The 21,473-nt window shown below is 41.6% G+C and overlaps 1 protein-coding gene across 3 annotated transcripts; it reads right to left on the reverse strand.

Moving 5' to 3' along the window:
* Positions 1–5,007: 5,007 nt before the first annotated feature.
* On the reverse strand, positions 5,008–21,069 carry LOC110480474 (P2R1A-PPP2R2A-interacting phosphatase regulator 1). Of its 3 annotated transcripts, none has more exons than XM_021548418.3 (10): positions 20,871–21,069; positions 17,492–17,570; positions 13,534–13,590; positions 11,443–11,486; positions 11,309–11,363; positions 10,791–10,883; positions 10,251–10,339; positions 9,557–9,621; positions 8,479–8,575; positions 5,008–7,349 (listed from the first exon to the last, which is right to left on the reverse strand). In XM_021548418.3, exons 1-10 carry the CDS (start codon positions 20,984–20,986, stop codon positions 7,190–7,192), a joined length of 855 nt encoding a protein of 284 aa, XP_021404093.2. In that variant the 5' UTR covers positions 20,987–21,069; the 3' UTR covers positions 5,008–7,189. The 3 variants fall into 3 exon arrangements, with proteins under 3 accessions (XP_021404093.2, XP_021404091.2, XP_021404092.1); XM_021548416.2 differs by having other exon boundaries at positions 9,557–9,618; positions 20,871–21,051; XM_021548417.2 differs by lacking the exon at positions 20,871–21,069 and adding an exon at positions 20,240–20,266.
* Positions 21,070–21,473: the final 404 nt, after the last annotated feature.

Raw genomic sequence — 21,473 nt, forward strand, 5'->3', positions numbered from 1 at the left:
CACTGCAGAATCACAGATTTATCCCAGTTATGAAAACAAGACCTGGGGACTGTTTCAGTTCAGCACTGAGGGAGAACGTATCAAGTTACGTTACAGCATAGTCATAGCAGGGCACCAGTAAAATGTTACCAGGTGGATACACAAGATTTTGAAGATATTTCCTGATTTTATGTATATTTATGTCCATGCACATACCTCTAAGTACTTACATACTAGAGTTTCAGATAACACTGAACACCTTTGGAAAGAAGACCCGAGACACTGAACACACCTCTTAGAAACACCAGGAAAAACAGTTAAGTGTTCACCACGTCATTTCCCATTCCTGACTCCTAACACAAACAGTCATTTCCTTGCAATGGGCAACTGTTTTCAGCAGACATTTGGGAGGGCTTTGAGATCATGCAGCAGAAACAATCCTGGTGTTTACCCAAACTTGCCAGGGCAGGGAACCTCGGAGGAGCCGTGCTGGCAGAGGGAAGTGGGAACGCTTTGGGGAGCGTCACTCCCAGAGGCTTGGTACATGATCTTCTCCAGGTGTCTGCACTTGTCTGGATCAGAAAATCCTGAGGTGATCGTGTTTCTCTGGAGGAGTGAATCACAGAGTGCTTGAAACTTCAGTAAACCCGGTGCACTGTTGCAGAGCTCCAGGGACAGGAGGGGCTGCCAGGGAATCAAGTAATTGCAGCAGCTGATAATGGAGCCCCAGGGAGCAGGGCCATCACCTGGAAACAAACCTGCAAAGGGAAAAGCTGAGCTGCTGCTGCTGCTGCTGACATGTCTCAAGACATGCCCCAGGAAGACAATGGGATGTTGCTGTCAGATGGGAACAGTCACTGCTCCTCTTGAAATAGCTCCACAGGGATGTTTGCAGCAGCTCCAAGCGGAGCCTGTGCACAGAACTGTGCCTTCCACAAGAAAAAGCAGAGAAATCCTGCAATCAGCTAATTAAGAGCTGTCAAAGCCAATCATGTGTTATTTCATCTTATGCTAATATGTACAAGTATCTGATGACCAATAAGCCTAAACTGGAAGGAGGCTGCCAAATAGGTTTGGCAATAAATCATTGTATTTTAGTCCTTATTTGTCAATGTACACTTAAGATACCTGGCTGTCCTCATAAATGCCAAGTTCCATTGCCCCTTTCCTTTGTCAGGAGTGTGAATCTTACACTTCAAACTTACACTCAGGGCAACATCAAATTTAAGGATCAGGTGCTAAAAAAGCTCTTGTACAGGAGGCCTTAAAAAGCCCCCAAACTTTGAATCATCTCTGGCGGGTGGGTTTTGAGTTGCTGGGCTGGAGCAGCTCAGGTGCTTTGCCCTCCAGCCTTGCATGAGCCCCCCTGGGCAGAGAGAAGGGAACACACTGGCCTACAAAGCATGCAGGGCTGAGCAGTGCTGCTACTGACCCTCCTGCCAGCTGTGTGCCGATAGAGAGGCCAAGTGGCCGTGGAAATCGTGTTCCCTGCTGTGTCCCTGGGACATGGGGCACTCACCTGCCTGCTGCAGCGTAGGGAAGGCACCATCTCTCCCTAGAGCTGGAGGAGAAACAGCCAAAGTTAACAGTGCTGAGTCTCTTTCCTGCAGGCATAATGTGCTGCCTGAGGAAATTAAATTAAGACTGAAACCATTGAAGGAAAGTGAAGTTCACTGCTGCCAGCAGCGCATCACTCACTTGTTACTGCCCCACAGGAGCTGGTGAGGATCGGGAAACCATCGCCACGCGGTCAGCAGGAGCCATTTCCAGAGAGCGACCTCAGTGAAAGGAGCCTGGAGAACAAGTGCATCCTCCCAAAAGGAGAGCAGGAGGAATGAACACAGGCAGGCAGCATCTCAGTAAAGCCGAGTAAGGGGTTTACTCACTCACTTTTGGGTGTATCTTTGTCTTCTTTAGAAGCTCTCCACTGAATGCTAACGAGCTGTTTACTTTGGATAATGAACTGTAGCTAATGCACATCAGCTCTAGGAAATCTGCAAAACTGTATGACTACGCTGACGCTGACGATATATTGTGGAATTACATGCAGGCAAAGCGACCACACTGGTCTTCAAAACAGCAGAGACTGCAAAGAAATAATTTAAGCAAGAGCCACAACCACGATTACAGCTGTGGGTGTCTCCTCAGTGTGAGGAAAAAGGATGGTAAGGTATAGCTGAGTAACAGGCACCCTGTAATGGAACTTAAATCCATGTTTCCAGTTTAAAAAAAGAAAAAAAATACCCATAGAATTTTCAATAGCAAAATATGATTCACAGTAACAAAATTAGTGTTCTTCTCTAGAAAGAAGCACACTAAGTGGCTTGAGGTATGAACGTGAAGGCATTAGAGGAACATTTGCTTTAACAAACAAAAAATCACCATCAAGAGACAAAACTACAGTAGGCAGAAAACCCGTGCTCCATCAACATCACCACCCCATTAGCGCCTTTCCCTCAGGAATGTGCCAGGAATCTCCACAATCCAAACCGACTGCTGAAGTGAATGCACTTTAAATGAAAGGATGTTGATGTATTTTTAGCAGGAAGCTTCTTGCAGCAATTTCAGTGCGAGCTGTATTTAAACTGCCTTGAGAGACAACACAGCACCTGATTTCTGTGCCAACACAGCACCTGATTTCTGTACCACAGGACCTGATTTCTTTCTACCCGACGTGTGCTGTGCACATCATGGGTTTGATTTTTCTCCACACAAGGACAGAAAGTAACCAGGAGAATCACATTTCCAAACATGAGTCCCTGCAGCAAAACCTGCTTCTTCTTGAGAAGCTCTTCCTACCTGGGTTGACATCCAGCAAAATACTAACATTTTACATATAATTATTTGTCATGGAAGGAAGTCTTAAACTATCAAGCATTTTCTAAGGCTCTTAAGAAGCAAATAAAAGAACAAGAAACCAAACTAACAGAAGAATTCTAAATTTGATAAATGCCAGATTTGTCTGAGGAATCTTTGTGGCACTGGGGATGTCTCACCAGTTCCTTGAGAGACACAGGGGAGCCAGCACGAAGGGGTGTGGAGGCTGTGTTTGGTTTTGGTTTGAATGCACCCAACTCGTCCCCACTTCTGAAATTTCTGCTCCTGAGCCAGCTACTGAAAGTCAGACAAGGTTATTCTCCTTCAGCTCATTTTTTTCACCTCCTCTCTTGTGCTTCTACCACAAAACCCCAGTGGTGGAAGCAGTCTGGGTCTTTGGGATGCAGGGTGTCTGCCTCAAGTGCTCCATGCCAGAGGAAAAGAATCTCCTGAGCAAGGCCTGGGCTGGATGGAAACTGCTCTCAAGCTTATCAAACAAGGATGCTCCCATCAGATATGCAGAAATGGGAAGGCTCCACTGATACTGGAAAAACAATCAGTCCTAGAAAATTAACCCGAGGTGACAATTTTTACACCCAGATATTGAAAAGGATTCTTGCCAATCACTCCTCTCTGTGACAGTAAGGTTTTAATTACAGTGCTGTAGCTGTAAACATTCAGTTGCATGTACAAATATTTTAACTTGTTGCTTCCAGGAGAAGAGGGATCAACTTAAACTCCATCTGCCTTGTTAGTGATGAGAAAGGTTGCTTAAAACAGGATAGGAAGAGCTCATACAGTTTAATGCTCTATTTTAAGTAAATGAGTTACGACTCCAGCATATGCAAGAATACAACAGCATAAAGTGAACATTTCTGAAATGATGACTGCTAGGGGAGGCACAAGCTGTTCTCAAGCTCAGGGAGTGCTGGAGGTCCCTCCAGTCACTTCACCAGCAAATCATTGCACAATAGCAGGGCTGGACTCACAAACAGCACTGATACTGGAACCACAGCACACATTTATAAATGGAAATATCTCAGTCTCACCAGGCTTTGGAGACTTGTTTTGTTTCTATGGATTGGTGATAATTTACATTTAAGTTTTCTTAAAAAAGGATGAGAAGTAAGAATGTAGCATTAAGTTCTTACACTGATCTCAGGAGGACCTTGGGCAGTTGCTCAGTTGAGCCTTCAGGTCACCTGTCTCTCTGGCAACACACAGAAGATCCTGCAAGTCAATCTAGCTGAGGCAGAGGCTCATTTTTCCTGGCATTTGTACCTCTCTTCCAGAGGGAAGTATCTATCTCTCTGCTAAATGCAGCAACCACTGAAGGGTTCATTCCAAAAATACAGCCCCCTGAGCACTGGCACGGTTACCGACGTTCCCTCAGCAACTGTGTCACCCTGGAGAAGGTGGAAGGAAGGAAAACACAAAACATCATTTGTCAAGGAGGACACAGTGGCCCAAGATCTGATTTAACTGCCAGGAAATCCTGCAGGATACTTTTTGACCAAACCTAGCAAGTGCCAAACCCAAGTGTGATTTTTGGAAGGTGCCATTCATGGCAGAATCCCAGAGAGAAGCAGAGGCAATATTAGAAGTATGAGTTCCTAGACATGTACAGGGTTGATTATGTGCATTGTATAACATCCTGATTCCCTGTATCCAGATACATATTCTGGAGTATAATTGATTCCAGAATTTTTCATTTCAGTGGAAAAAACCCCTATATGTGTCACTGGACTCTAGGGAGTGAAACTGCAGCTTCTTGGTGACGTGGAGATAAAAAGCTGAGCTGCTTTCCCACAATTTCAATGGAGCTTCTGTTTTGCAAAAGCAAGGGAAGGAACAGATACAGATAAATAACTATTTCACTCCCTCCAACAGCATTAATTGATCCAGAAAGGTTGTGGACTGCCCATCTCTGGAACTGTTCAAGACCAGGTTGGATGGGGCTTGGAGCCACATGGGCTGGTGGAAGGTGTCCCTGCCATGGCAGGGGGTGGAACAAAATGTTTTTTAAGGTCCCTCCCAACCCAACCCGTTCCATAATTCTGTGATTAACTGCCCTATTAATGCAAACCACAAAGACTCCCCACTACTTCCCAAGAGTTAAGACCTTCAGTACTTCCCAGCAGCCAGCAGAAGCTTCTGTCTTCTTTATTTCACTACAACTTCCTCTAGGTATAAACTAAGGACACATGTAACTTGTATTCAAAAATGTTTGGGTTTATTCTTCTTTATTCCTAGAGTTGTCACAGACCTGCAAGACAGCATTGCACAAGGAAAACAAGGTAAATCTGCTGCAGATTTTAATACCTGCTTGCATGTTAACTAGACTGGGTGGAAGTAAATTACAATAGATATTCTGATTTTAAAAGAAAGCATTTAATCCCAGAAGGAAACAAGAATATGGTTATCTAAAAAAAGTGCAGAAACAGCAAAACACATTTATTTTTCCATTTATTGGCACTTATTTGAAAAATAGCATAAATATTAAACAGAAAAGAGACAAGTTGACCCACACTCAGCTATTAAACCCCCCTATACTGATGTGTCTTATAACAAAGAGTGGAAGAGACACCAGGAGGTTCCTTCTTAAGAAATAAGCAAGATTTAAAAAAAAAAAAAAAAAAAAAAGAGTCTTGCTGTCACTACAGAAAAGTGGTGGCACAGCAACTCTTTGGCACAAACCTGAAACTGCAAAGCCAAACTTTGCCTCAGCAGAGAGAGCAAACAGAGCCCAGCACTCCCGTGTGCCTCTGCTCGGGGACAAAGGGCAGCTGGACTCGGAGAGGGACTGCAACCAGCAGGGTGATTATTACAATAATTTAAGAGGAATGATACCAGAAGTAAACCATGTGGCATGTTAACTAGAACAGAGTCAGACTATTAAATACATTCTATTTTCTCTCTACAATAAGGACACACAGAAATGGGTCACTGGCCCTCAGGTCGCCAGGTCTTTGCACTCCAAGTCATCCCTTTCTCATTCTGATGGCTGCTGTCAATCAAAGCTTCATCCATTTGAATCTTTCACAGCAGAGTTCAGGGTAGGCTTTTCTCCTACTTAAGGAAGTTTCCATACTTTTCTCACTTTATGACACACTACAAAGATTTAGCGTTTAAAAATAAAACATTTTGCTTCCTTCTTAACCTCTCTGGAGAGAAGGTTTGAAACCACATAGCACAGATGCACAAACATGTACAAAGAGGGACTCAGCTGGGGGAGTTCAGCTGCACAACACCAGATGAGGGTGTCACTGCAAAATCCCAGACAGCTGTCCATAGGGGGGTCTGCAAATTCTTCCTCCTGGTTGGGGAATTTCAGAGTTGAGATCAGGATATCTCAACACACTGACTTTTCAAGCATCTTAGATTACCAGATTCCAGGCTTCCAATCAGCATCTGAAATTTTCAACAGCAGAAATGACTTTATGTCATTGTTTGAGGAAGCAACATCAGGAAATTAAATACAGATTAAATATGTTTGATAGCCTCAAGCTGTAAAAAGGCATTCAAGATTCCTCATCGTATCTGTCATATATGAAGACAAATACTGACTTAAAATAATGCATTTCTGAAGTACTAAATACTAAAATCTCAGGATTTAATGCATTGTTCCAAATATTGTCACTATTTTTCCCTATTAAAAAGACCTTTAACAGAGCATCTACCACTCCTATACATCATCTAAATGGGGAAGAAAAAGAAACAAATGCCAGATACAAAACCCCAGAAGAATGTTCCACACCTAATTTAGATTTAGTCACAACAGCAGTCATGATCATGAATAAAATTCAACATATAAATTTGACAATTCAGCAATTTGTTATTTTCTGACATCCACTGGAACACAGACTTGATTAAGAGCCAATCATAATAGAACACAATAATATTAATAGTAATAAATTTGCCCCCTGCAATATTCTCCCTTTCATAGAAGAAGAAAAAAAATATAAATATCTAGCACTCTGGGAATAGAAACAATTAGTCAGCTGCTTCATTGGTTTTAGGCTGAGGACAAATGTGAGTTATCTGCTCCTCCACAGGCAGGGAGGACACAGGCTGCTGGCAAGGCAAGTCTTCCACAAGCAGGACACATGTACAGTGTCTGTAATTCATGTCAAGGAGATCATATCCACTGCAAACCAGCAGCCTGACTGACGTGAGCACCCAACGTGTCTGCAGCCCAAATGCTTCTGTATTGTAGTAAATGTCATACAAATCACTAGAAAGGCGAATTCCTCCTCAAGGAACTATTCTGGAAGTTTTCTAGAAGCAATGGCATTGCTGGAAGTTCCTATGAGGAACAGAATGGGATACACACAACAGAAAGTCGGGGCGATATCCGCCTGTTTCCCAGTGTCCAGCAGCAGATTCATGCTCCTCAGTTCATTGGTAACTTGGCCATGAGATCCACTGGCAAGAATGGGGATCTGGAGTCAGAGAGAGACACTGGAGAGTCTGTGCTGGTGCCAGCTTCAGCTGGGGAGTCACAGGAGGAGCCTGCACTGCTCCTGTTGTCATCCAGGGCGTGTGAGGACAGACTGAAAACAGAGCGACACCAGGGCTGAGAAACGAGGCACTGGCTCAGGTAAGTGCCCAAAGCAGCCCAAAGCATCCCAACACCATTCTAAACACACATGTGCAGCTCTGAAGGAGCAGCAAGCCCTGTGATCTGAACTACCCCTGCAGCCACACACACAGTCACTTCCAGACCAACACAGGACACTCTGCCCATTTTCTCCTTTGCTCACCCAAAAATGGGGCACAGATCAGAAGTTCCAGACTGAACAATCACTCCAGCTTTATTCCATCCTCAAAGCCCTGGGCCAACACAACAGCCAGAGGCCTTTTTGCCAAGAGAGCCAATGATAAATTGTCCATCTTCCATTGTACTACGTATTTCACGGGACACAAATACATAACTACAGATGATCTGTCATCAGTGATAGCAGCAAAGTGATTTTTAAAAAAATTCCCATCTCCTACACCAAGAGGCAGCAATTGAACCCACACTGCTATCCCCACTGTAAACAGGGTGTGCCAAAAAGATACGTTTTTAAAGTATCTTTAAAACATATATTTTGCTATTGCTACTCAAGGCTTCTGCATGACTTCTACATCAGCTGAGAGGCAAAAAGACAGAAATACTGTGAACAACCCTTGACAGTTGTGTGGGCACACCCTACGTATGATTAACCTTTTAACTAAAACACTAGATCAAAATCCCTTGCTATTAGCAGTCACTACAATTTTTAACAAAGTACTTTTTATCTCTTCCCAGCTCCTCTGACCCTCCAGGGAGGGTAAGACAGACTCATGTTCCTCTGTGACTAAAAACAAGGGAAAAGAAGAAAAACTCAATTCACCCAAAAAGCATCAGCATTCACATTTGATTGCAATTTGAATCAGACTCCAAAAGCCATCCATGAGGTGTCTTTTCCTAAACATGTTCAACATCCCATGTTATCAGCCAGGCCTAGAAACTGCAGAATTGTAGGGAACATTGCTGCCTGTTTACTGTGATAATTTCAGTGCTGTAACATTATGAGGTATCTCTATTAAAACAAGACAAAAACAATCACAAAAAACTTCAAGCATTATCACTGCTAGAAAAAAAAAAAGGGATTTGTAATGCATCTGCTGAAGGGACAATAAACAGCACAGATTTACCATGCCCCAAGGTCCGCCTGATGTGCAGCCTCAGGGGTTAGCATGGTGGTGGATCCTTGGAATAATCTTTTTGGGTGATCTTCCATCTCTGTCACACCTTTGGGAAGAGATTTCAAGTGGTAAAATTTACAACTCATTTAAACTAAAGTCTACTTTCCATTTACTTCTACAGAGCAAACAGTATAGAGGTTCAAACTTACAATATTTCATATGTAGAACACAGAATTTAGATGCTGAAATTTTAAAGTCTATTTTCTGGAGCTACAAGCTTCAGTGCAGTTTAGTGATTAATTAACTAAGTCTTAGATATCAGATATTTATTCTTCAGTAGTGAAGAATAATCCTTTTGTTTCATTTTATCCAGCTATCAGTTCACTGACCAGCTCCACCAGAACAGAGAAGCTGAAAATAAGGAAAAGGAACAAGCTCCAGAATTATCACAAACTTTTCTACTGACTTTGATTTCCAAGCACTATGGAAGAGGAGAGGAAAGGCTAAGAAAGAACTCAGATGAAAGTGTTTTAAAAGTTGTCTCAGAGCCAGAGATGTTCTGTAACAAAGGTGAAGCTTGAAGATATAAAAATAGGTGCAATAAAATTTCCAGATGTTAAACTTGAATAAAAATGCAGAAAGACAGAGAAACATTTCCTAATAAAGCTGTAAGGTGGCTACCAGGCCTGTACATCAGCTTTGGGTTTTGAAGAGTTATTTTAAGTGTACAGTACCTATGTTCTTCAGTTAACCAGGACTTTTAAAGTTTTCTGTTTAAGCTGAATATACCAATAGTTGTATTTATTGTTTTGTTAGGCAGGTTACATCAGAGTTTTATCACATCTGTATGACCACAGCAATGGTGAGGAATTAGAACAAAACAATTATTAGCTTTATGGAATTAAAAGATTTATGGAATAGTAAAATCTAATTTAATGATTTATCTGTTTCATTATGTGTAATAACTTCAATTTCTAGTTACTTTTTGAAATATCAGCCAACTGGACAGAATTATGAAGAAAGCTATATGAATTATTATATAACTAAAAAGTTGGCCTATTGTATTTGCCAAACCCAAATACTGTACCTTTTCTTTTGATTGATCCAAGAACACTTGGTCGGATGCAGTTAATTGGGCTCTGGCTTCTCCTGCTAAAAGAAGACAAATGCTGCCCTGAGATCACCATTAAAAGAGAAAGTTTGAAAAAAGAATCAAAATATATTCAGAAAACAAACTACTGGAGGGAAACACTAAGAAAATAGGCATTAAAACAGCTTATCCAAAACAAGTCCTTTTTTTTCCCTCTGAAGATAGGCCAGGAAGGACAGAACTGAGCAGGAAATGTTTAATTACGTTATTTCACAAGTGGAGCAGTCTAAAAGCTCTCATCCAGGAACCGACTACATCTCAGTTGACAGGCTGAACTGTGAAGGCCTAGTAAAATTTAATTGTATGCCCACATCACTCAAAGGAGTAACAAACCCTAAATCTGTTTGTGTTTTCTTTCCCTCAAAATTAAATTACTAAAGATGTGAATGAGAGCAATATAGAGACTACACTGGGAAGACAGGTGCCACAACACAGCGCATTTCCCAATGCTATGACATGAGGATTTTGACAAATGTTTTACAGCACTATAAAATCTAAAGTCTACATGAGTATATGAAATTATGTTTGTGCTCAGAAATAAATTATGGATGCAACAAATTCTGATATTTCAAATGCCTACTATGAACAAGTCACATTAATTTTCTATCATTGATATGATCTAGTGACTTACCTTGAAAATCTCCTTGTGGGACTTGGGCTGGGACTTGGAGGCAGCCCACTGCTGCTCACCAGACTTTGCAGAGATGGTGAGAAGCATTGCTGAGAGGAAAAGAGTTAGTGTTATTATAAACACTGTATCACTCCCACGTGGTAACAATTGATGCTTAACTGCAGAGAAATAAACAACCCACTATGAAATTCAGCAACCAGTCATTGGCTATACTGAGACATCACTTCTTGCTACTAAGAAAAAAAAATTAAAATTGGACAGATTCCATTTTCATGCAGATTTATTTCACTGTACTCTGGTTAAACAGACTTGGTTTTTATTAACCACAGTGTAACAGCTGAACACTCCACAGAAATTCACATCCACAACATGAGCAGCTGGTATTTTCTGGTTTGGGGTTTAGGGGGTTTTGTTTACTCTCCAGTTTCTTGCATGCAGCTGAGGTAGAAAGGAGCAGGTGGCTTCATCTTTTGCTACTAATTTGGTTGAATTTATTTAGTTCTACTTAAGATAAAACCATTATTACCACATTTTGCTCACCTTCCCTATTCCTCGTGTAGGTGAAGGAGCTGGAGAAACTGGAACAAAGTCTACTTGCTTTGGTGATAGTGATTTTTCAAAATCATTGTCACTCTGTAAACAGTACACATAATTATCTTACAAGCAGGTACCTTAACAAGAAAAGGACTGATTGGTGTGAAATCCCAAAGTTATCCTCCATCATATCAACAATTATTAGTCAGCCATTTATGAGTTTATGCTTAACAAAAATAAAAAAGCCTTAAACATTACATGGAGAGTATCAGAACATGGAAGAAAATTTGAATAGGCAGACATCCATGCTATTTCCTTTTGACACAGCAGCCCAAGGAACCCACATGTACCTTGAACAGTTGATAATTCTATGCCTTGTTAGTGTGATAAATTGCTGATCAAAAGCAGTACTATACTAACAATTTAACTGTAGGTCAAATTATCAAAGGAAATGTTGACATGAGAGAGTCTCTAGTGTCCTGATACTGATGATAGAAACACAAATTAAAGCATGAATGCATTACCAGGCTCAAGCTCTCCTCCCATGAGTGGCTCATCTGCATTGCTACTTGCACTTCTCTATAAAGAAGAAAAGAAATGTATTGTCCCAGGCCCACAGACAGCTGCAGTGACTGTTCTGCTTTGCCTTAGTGCTTACCTTTCACGAACGGTTTCCCTGTTCAGCAAATTCATTCCTTCTTCCTAAAACATTAGCACATGAAGAAATAAGGTCAAAAAAAACCCACTTTGTACCAGCAAATCAGAAAAGCTGTGGTTTCACTTCACTTTGGCATGTGGAAAATTTAATTCAACTTGATTAAGCAACAACAACCTCAAGTTCTCATTCATGGACAAGAGTGAGAAGGAGAGGATGAGACAGAGATGTAGCAAGAGAGACCATCATGTGAGCTGGTTGTTTCCCAGGCAGCTTTATTTTCATTACTAACCAAGAAGTAGCTACAAAACTGAGTTATGATAGTATAAACCAGAAATTCTGCACATGCCAGAGCATCTTTATGCAGTCTTGAGTAGTTTCATTTTACAAAGGGGATGCTAGTACAGATAAACCTCAAAAACATGGATCAATTCTTACCTTACTCTATGGATTAGTGACTAACTAGACACTTGTCAACATCTCATTTGCAATACACTGCATTGCACACAATGAATTCAGGAGTTAATGAGGTTTTTTTCTTTAAAAACTCCATAAAATATTATTAAAGTGGATCAAATATATAAAATTAAACTAAACATTAATACTAAGTACAAACATGACTCAATCTCCTCTTAGGCAGACACCATTCCTTAAAATTATCTCAATGCTACCCAGTTTGTTCAGTGAATGAGTAGGTTCCCTAATTCAAGAGTAAAAGTTCAAGTAAACATCCTCACAATCCTTATCATAAGTAGGAAGTGTCTAACTTTTTCACCTGTGTGATAATTTGCCCAGATTTGAAAGAGATCAGAAGTGAATCACACAGGTTCTCAGTGAGTATACAGGACATGGAATTAATTCCAACTAGTGAATCTAATGCTCAAACACAAATTAGGAAATTACACTGCTTGCTTTAATAAATAGATGACACAAACATGAATGCAGAAGCATTTTCCAGAAGATTTAATTATCAAATTTTACTTCAGGTAATAGAGCAGAGCCACAACAGTTCATTCTTTTGCTCTCAGCATATTTCTCATTATATCTCCCTGCTCACTGCAGGAGGGTTGGACCAGATGACCTTTAAAGGTCTCTTACAACCCAAACTAATTTATAATTCTATGATATTTACATATTAATCCTAAGTGTTTTTATATTGGAAAAAGAGCTGTACAACAGACCTGAGTGCTTCAGAGTAGACTCAAGCCAGTAAATTATTTACATAATGAAAGCAACCAGTTATTTTCTTCAGGATTACTGTGCAACTACCTTAAATAACCGAGGTAGGAAGCAGAAGTGCCTTCCACCACTCAGGCACCATGCCTTTAAAATGCTGCCTGAAGCATTAAATTGTTTTCTTAACTTTTGACCCTGTAAAAATCAAGTCTATCCACTGAAAACTAGCCAGCTAAAAAAGAAAAATTCAAAAAAATGTAAGCATCTTCAAGCCAATTTTATAACCATTCTACTGTCAAAAAGTGGAGATATAAAATGAAGGAGACACAAGAGTTGGAGCTTGTTGATTTTAAGGCTGGAGTCTTCAGCCTGCGGTGTGCTGGCTGGGAGCAGAGCTATTTGAGCCTGCTCAGATATTCCCCACACCACCCCCTTCCCGAGTGTTTGCTCTGCTGCCCTTCCCCCTCCATTCCTGCTGTGACAGCACAAGTACAGGGATCTGGATAAGAAAATTATACAGATGAAAAATAGCCCAGCCAGAAGAGTACAGACTATTTTTCAGCCAGAGTGCTTCCTTATCCTGCTCATTTTCTGGCTGCACAAGAGTCTTGTGCCAACACAAGTTAAGGAACACTTTGTTATTGGCCCCGAATATTTATGCTGGCACTGCTGCCAAAAACTTGGTGAAACTTTACCCTAAGGGTTTACATTAAAGGTTTCCTTTCTAAAATGTCCATTTTAAGAATCCTCTCTCTGCTCAAATCTTCTCCTTGCAGTAATTTGCATTTTGCTTCATGAAACGTGGAACCGGACAGGCAGTTTGAAAATAAAATTACAGCCAGTTGAAGGACATTAAACATCAACTGCAAAACAACCCAGCCACCTATAAAAAACTCCTTTAGAAGAATCTGTGCTTACTTGTTTTATTTGATGAAGACGGCTGCTAGGAATACGGATAGGAGATGATGGCACAAACTGCAAAACAAAGACACATACAATTGAAAGTACAGCAGAAGGGAGGGAAAGGTGCCACAGAAATGTTAGTAAACTAGTACTGCCCCAAACTAAAAAGAACCTAATTTAGAAAAAAACCCATATCACTTATAACACTCTCACTGTATATATATAACCTACATTACTTACCTGCAAGAATGTTGCATTCTTGCATGTTAATATGTATTTCCACATTATACTGCTTTGCAAGCTCACAAATGCTAATTGGTATCAGCCTGGCTTCCATTCCATTTCCAGGCAACTAGAACTGACAGCTTTCCCCACAGAATGGAGCTGCTTTTCACTAGCACACTGTCACCCCTAGTATATATGTTGGCAGATATATTTTCCTTTATGTGACTCAGAATATTTATTTTCATTTAAGTGGTCCAGAAACTGCCACAATAGATCCATTAAAATACAAAGCCAAAACAACGAATTGTACAAAAAGGTTCCTGGATTGTTGTCTGTTTATAAGTGAGTATTTTGACAGGTGAAAAAAATCAGCTATTAGAAGGCTAACAAAGAGTTAAACACTTTCATTATGGTTTCTCAAGAGCTTCACCAATTTGGGTGAAATCAGAGAAGATGTCACTAAAAATGGTCTTCTGTTAATGTTGACAGTTTTGCATCAAGATCTCACTGGAATGCTATGATCTAAAACTGCACACACAAAACAGAGTAATTTAAAGTGATTATTTCTCAAAATATAATTTTCTTTCATAAATTTTCCATCCCTCACATTGTGAACCCTCAGTTTATTTGTATCATAGCCATTCAGGGAACAAAAATTCTAAACCAAAGCCTTGAACAGAGGTTTAACTTCTCTGTAAGATGATAATCCTTCCAAATGAGAAGGTGTCTTTTCAAAATGGATGTCTTCAGCAAGTAAGATTTGTGTTATTATAGGTGTTTTTATACCTCATTCAGTATAAGGCTTCATCTGCTTCACAAAATATTACTAGAGGTCTTCATCATGCTGAAGCTGGAGAACTAACAAACATTCAGTTAACTCTTACTACACCATATTCTAATCAGTGCCACGGAGAATACAAGGATTTTTCTGCCTGACAGGGTGAGTTAACACAGACTATTAATGCTTCATACATCCAGAACCCTCCTTCTAAAAAAACAAACATGAAGACATCACACCCTGCTTCTCACGAAAGAATTCAGCCTACCAGGCTCACACAGAGGATGACTAATATTTCTGCCAGAATTTAGTCATCGTAATATACAATACTAAAGTCTAACAGCTATAATATCTTGATTTGCTACCTTCAAGGTCCAGTTTAGGTCAGCTTCACTATTATACTGGGTTCCCAAAAATCCTGTGCATCTAATAAAAATTCCTCCAAGCTGCACCAGCCAATGCAGACCTTGAGTTGACCTTGATTCTCACACATAGAAAAGGATTTGGACAATAGTGCATTCCTGCCTATTCATTCTGTCATTCCACAGTAGAAATGCATTTGTTCCACTCATTATATTCTAATTTTATGACTGTGATCCACATACTTTAAGGTCTGACATTAATAGAATATGTAAAAAAAAAAAGAGTGGCTTGCAGTATAAAACAAAAAATATAAGAAGACAATTAAGTGTTCCTCTGCAGGGTCTGATGCACTAACACAGCTCTGAGGATCCTACATCTTGTTTCCAACAAGTCATCATCCTTGCTTTGTCAATGTGAAAAACTCACTTTTGCTCTGTTTGCATCCTTTGATTTAATTCTTGTGAAGAGAAACCTCTGTCACTTTCAAAGGATACTTGCTAAACTGAAATTAAAATTATGCTACTCAAATCCCCATTATTTTAAGAGTGCAAAAAGCTTAATAAAAACATTACAAACCATTATACTCTGACCTTCCCCCTTACCCCAATGTGTCAGATACTGTGCTCCAGTGCAGGTGAGGTTTTAGCAGTGCCAGGCTGGCAGGAGACACTGCCCAGGTGAGCAGGCACTGCCCCAGCGCCTCTGCCCTGCCCTGCAGTGCCCTCTGCCTCCTGCAGCACAGCCACTTGAACCCAGCAGGGAAACTACCAGGCTAAAAAAAAACTAGAAAAAATTTAACTTCTTTAACTGTTTCTGCTGAAATAGCACCTAAACATCTAACCACAGACTCAACTGCTCTCCTTAAACAACAAAACAAAAGTGCAAAACAAATCAAAAAAACACCAAAACATTTACTCATTGGTATCTCCTGGAAGAAAATAAACTGCAGATACTGCAGAGCCTGGTTAACCCTTCCTTGGCAATTAAATATAGTGTCAGAAAAATGCAGGTCAAGCCCCAGCCCAAATGGCACCACTGCCCTTGCAGTCATCATTATAAACCAGCTGAAGTCTGAGATTGGAGAAGCTACTGCAAAAACAGATTGTGGAATTCAGCTGAGCAACTGGGACACACTGAAGATGGAGTTGATGGGGATGACCTCCAGTTACCAGAGATTTTAGCAACTCCTGTTGTTCCCCTGATGGGAGCACCACACAGATTAGACAAACACTAATCAACTTTTTTTTCCACAGTTTAACAAAACATAAAATTTAAGCTGTACTTGCAATACTTGTAATAAAGAAAGTTTAGGTGCTTATTGAATCTTTTAACCCTCTTACAGTTTACACTACAGTAAAACTTGGATTAGTTTTCTTGAATACAAAGAAGTAGGTTCTGAAATACACTTTATCACCTTCTTATGTAAAATTTAATTTACAAAAGTAGATGTGATCTAACTCCTTAGAATGTCTCTAACATCATAAAACTAAATGTAATTCTTTGCTCTAGGAAGAACACCAGGGAAGGTTGCTTCGGGTACTTGATGTTGAATGTTTAATTCTATCACAAAATCATTTATCCGTGGATGATCCTGTCTGAAGACCACAGAAGGATGAGAATCTCTAAGATCCTTTCCAGTTCTATCCTCCCTGCCACACTCAACAGAACCATAACCCAGATCATAACTCAAAGGAGCATTTCAAAGCAGACAAGGCACTGATCTAGCAGTCAGTGGGGAACTTGATTTTCAGTGTAAGTAAAATTTCATGTATTTTGTCAGCATGTGGTCACCTGGGAGTGAAGAAGAACGACACTTTTTAACAACATTATATGAGGGGAAGGGTTAGGAACATCATCCCATGAAGATGGAAGCAGTGGTTAAGTCCAGGAGACTGCAACATTTGTGGGGGCAAGCAGAAGAGCAGCCCATCAGTGAATTAGCTCTGGCTTCCCAGCAAGTTCTGGGCAAGGCATCCTGAATTAGCATCTTTTTAGCCCAACAACTCAGGATCTTCAGGAGTAAACATAATAAACTGAGCTTTCACCTTTGTTTTTTTTTCTCCTCTTGCCTGACCACAAGCTCAAACAGATTTACACTAAGCTGCTGCCCTAAAAATATGAAGAAAGAGACTTGATTAAGAAATCTTGAACATGACACTTTCTTTCCGTTTTTTCATCCCAGCAGGAGAAAGGCTTTTCCACCTATCTTTTCTTTATATAACTATTCTGGTTTTGTTACAGGTGCAACCTTGCTGAAGTATTTGTCTGACCTTTTTTCCTTAAGCATCAGAAATCACTTAAGATATTGATTACTGTTAACAGTACAGTTGTATAATTAGTTTTCTTAGCAAACTACCTTCCTTACTCTACCTTGGAACATCTATTTTACAAGCAAAGTTATGATCATAAAGAAATACAGGCATTCTCCAAGCCAGATGATCTATAAGTAACATTTCATTATAGCTACAGCATATTAATGTCACAGTTTAGAGCCTTCTTTCTGAAAGCAATGTGGTGATAGTTTCACAGACTGCAATCTAATTTTGTTTATTCCTGTTTGCACACTTCTGCCTGGCACCTGTGGGGTTGGTGTAGGAGTTTCCTTACCAGGCTGTGCCGATTCATGACCGTGGTGCTGTTCCTGCGGGTGCGCAGGACGCTGGCCTGGAACACCTGGGAGTTATCGCTGCGGAAAGAAACACTCGTCAAATGCAAAAGCCATTTCCTTCCCAGCAAAAAGCACCTCTCCACATCAGCTCAGCTCCAAATGCTGTGACAGCTCTCCTGTCGAGACAAAGCACTCCAGAGACAGGTAGGCAAGAAATCTTTTAGCTTGTTGGCAGAGAGTGCAAATCAACTCGTTCATCCTCCAATTCCCAGCTACTTCAATTAATGATTTCAATTAATCATTTTGTGTCTTCAGAATAATTGAAGAATTGCTTAGACTGTGGGGATTTATTATGTTTGGAATGGCTGCTGCTTGTATATTGCTTCAAATGTCATTCAACAGAACAAATGTATAAATGGCTTGTAAGCAGTAACTAAAACAAGCTTCGATCCCACAGCTAAAACATAATTTAAAAATACAGAATCTTGATAAATCTTATCACTACAAACATTTAATATCTTCTGAACATTTTTCCAGCAAAAGTTAAATGAAACTTACAGTAAGCCCAGTTTTTAAGGCCGCCCAGTACTGTATCCATTGAACTGATATAGGATTATTTATCTGACATAAAATGAACTTCTTTCTCAAGGTAATTTTAGTTCTATTGATTCTTAAAGCAAGTTTTACTGGTCATGTCATCATCAATGTCATCAACAGCCAATGATCAGCACTTAATGAATGCAACTGCAGAAATAAACTAAATTTTATGGTCACTAGAAAAAAAATGTTGACCCACAACCCTACAATCCCCATGCCCAAAAAATCAAAGTGGAATTGTAAAGGTGAACAAATCCAAATGTAAGACTGTAATAACATTCCAATTACAAGAATTCACATTATATCGTCTTGTTTCAGCTGCTACCTTGGGATGAACAAAAGCCCCTGGCAAATACAATTTATTTAAAACTAACCTGACCAACAGCACTACCTTGCTGTAAGGAATGATAACCCTACTGCACTTTCATGACACACCATTGTCAGAATTCTCTAGTTTAAAACACACCAATTAGACACATAAGTTTTAGACAGCTTTTATGTAGCTGTAAATAAAAAACAAATAAAACTTATACTGTGAAATAAAAGCCAAGAGTAATTGGCATAAGCACTGTACTTTCTGCCAAGAAAAATGCATAGACTCTCCTTCTCCGAAATGTCAAGTACATAGAGCCAGACATCATTTACAATTTTCCAAGAAGTTTCACTCAGCTCACACCCACGAAAGATCAAACAGCTTCTATTTGACTGAGGTGGAAGAGGAAAAATTGAAGGGATCCATGACATGATGTTTAGAGATGAGTTTTGGCTGAGGCCACCAGTCACAATTCTTTTCAGTGTAAATGTACTGGTTGGCATGCAAACACAAGACAAACAGCACATTCTGAAATCCAGGGTCTGAGTCAAGAAAACAGGTTGGAACAATCCTGTCCCACATCACCACAGCCTAAGTCAAATAGTCAGTGCTAACTAGCAGAGAGGAAGAGAAAAAAGACCTACAAATAATCCAATCTTTAATCTCCCTTGCAAAAACACCAGAACTGGTCAAATCTCAGATTCACTTTTCACAGAAAACTACAGTTGCCATGAAAAATCAATTTTATTTGGCACAAAAACAAGAGTAAAAAGTTCTGTGAAATGTAACTTTTGTCATCTAAAGTATTCCAATTATAATTTTTCTCTGGATCTATGGCAACTCATTTTCCAAGTTCCTAACTAAAAAATTAAGAAGTCAAAACAGGAGGCAGAGGAGAAAAAGCAAGCTGTGTAAGAGCAAGAGCTTTTGTTTCAGTTTACCCAACAAAGCCATTCTGGGAAAAACTGAAGTTTCTTGCCAAGAGTTGCAATCTTACAAAAACAGTATTCTGGTGGAAAATTCCAAACTAACAGGCAAACCACTGCAACCACCTCAGATTAGTTCAGTGGCATTTCAGTTTTATTTGTATGAACACCTAACCCATAGTGTAGTGTATGCACAGTGTCAATCAAGGCAAGAGCTCAAGCTTACTCTTCTAACTGCCCAAACCCTAAACTAATGTGGTGGTTTTGCAAAACCACCACAACTAAATAATTTGTTCAGGGTTTTTTTTAAAGAGTCAAGGGTCTTACAGTTTCCAATTTACAAAGGGTTGAGATTATAAAAACATCTTGTCTCAGTTACACAATTAGTTTACCTGCTCAGAAACCTCCCAGGGGAGAGCTGCCATACACAGCTCTTCCATACTGCATCAAAATGTGAAATGGGGGTGGTTTCATTGTGATTATGTAAAAGAATCAAAATTTTATTCACTTAACATTAAGGCAAACATTAAGGCAAGAAGTAGTATTTTGTCTGAACTGTCAGGCACTGTTAACCATTTTGGTAAAAGAGGTATGTGAGATTTGTTAATCTCTTGATATCCAGTTCCTTACAGAAATAGAAATTAAAAAAAATCAATCCACCAGGAAGTACTTATCATTTAATATACTACAGTTTATGAAACTTATTGTCAATATGCTCTGTCAATGCAGACACACCACTAACAGCAGCAGCACATGGACCACCTTACAGTTGGATGGAAGCCACACCATGTAGCAGATGAGGCATCTCCCAACTTCCCAACAGCCCAGAGGAGACAAGAAACAGCCCTTTGGGTTATAAACTTACCCAAACAAAACTGTACAATAAACCCTGCCTGTCTGAAAGCTTTTACCTGCCCTTGCCTGCCACTTTCTGTCCTGTTGGCTGAAGAGAGCCAGACCTGGCAAACACCCAACCCTCCTGAAAGCAGACCTGCCACAGGCTGGTGGCAACATCCAAGCACAACTGTCCACACAGCACACTGTATTTCTCCCAGTAATGCATACTACAGAAATTAGTAACACCAGCAAAATTCCTGCCCACCTGACACGCTGTTTTGTTTTACACTAAATGTAAAACTTACGTCACGGTCCTGTTAAATGACCTTCCTGACCAAATTTGCCTGATTGCTCCGAAAGCATTTACTGTTGTAACCACAGACAGAGCAGTGATTTATTTTGTTCTGACTTGATCCATTACAGAAATCATCGCGACTGTTAATCGATGTACAAGAACAGCCACAACTCTGACGATGCGGACGGTGCTTCTCTGCAACACACAGCAGACCGTGGTGAAAACAAAGCGCTCCAGTAAAACCAGAGCCCGTCTTCCCGGGCTCCCTCACACCCCTCCATACGTTGGTATGTTCCCTAAATCCCTCCCAGCCTGGGACAGCGCTCAGGAGCCCACTTTTCCCCGGAGAGGAAGAGTGCATCCCCCCGGAGCATCCCCGGACCGGGCCGGGAGCCCCCCGGGCCCCTCACCTGAGCCCGTGGATGAGCGGGGCGCTGTTCGACCGCCTCAGGCCGCCGCTGTCGCCCGGGGCCGCGGCGCTCCCCGGCGGCAGCTCCAGGTCCAGCTCCATCTTCTCCTGAGCCATCGCGGCGGCTCCGGCTCCTCCGCCCCGCCCATCCGCGGCCTCAGGCCGCCGCTGCCGCCCCGGCCCTGCCGAGCCCGCGGGCGGGGGGGCTGCCGCAGCAGCCGAGCCGCATCCCGGGGGCGGCCGGTGCCCGCTGCTCCCGCTGCTCCCGCTGCTCCCGCAGCCCCGCGGGCCCGGGCCGCTCTCCCCGCCCGGCCCCAGCGCAGGCGGGCCCGGCCGCAGGGCGCAGGCGCGGCGCCGGGGCCGCGGGGGCGCCGGGGCCGCGGGGGCGCCGGGGCCGCGGGGGCGCCGGGGCCGCGGGGGCGCCGGGGCCGCGGGGGCGCCGGGGCCGCGGGGGCGCCGGGGCCGCGGGGGCGCCGGGGCCGCGGGGGCGCCGGGGCCGCGGGGGCGCCGGGGCCGCGCTCCCCGTGCGGAGCTGCCCGGCCTGGAGCTGGCCGCCACACGGGAAAATACCGCCTCCGAGTTCGTGCCGAGCGCTTGTCCCCGC

The sequence above is a fragment of the Lonchura striata genome, chromosome 14 (genome assembly GCF_046129695.1).
Source record: "Lonchura striata isolate bLonStr1 chromosome 14, bLonStr1.mat, whole genome shotgun sequence".
NCBI classification, from domain to species: domain Eukaryota; kingdom Metazoa; phylum Chordata; class Aves; order Passeriformes; family Estrildidae; genus Lonchura; species Lonchura striata.

Coding starts and splice junctions, on each gene's coding strand:
- LOC110480474 (XM_021548418.3), bottom strand. CDS start 20,986: ATGGCTCAGGAGAAGATGGAGCTGGACCTGGAGCTGCCGCCGGGGAGC. Junction 13,591..17,491: donor TCATGAATCGGCACAGCCTG/GTAAGGAAACTC, acceptor TTTGTTTTGCAG/TTTGTGCCATCATCTCCTAT. Junction 11,364..11,442: donor AGGGAAACCGTTCGTGAAAG/GTAAGCACTAAG, acceptor TCTTCTTTATAG/AGAAGTGCAAGTAGCAATGC.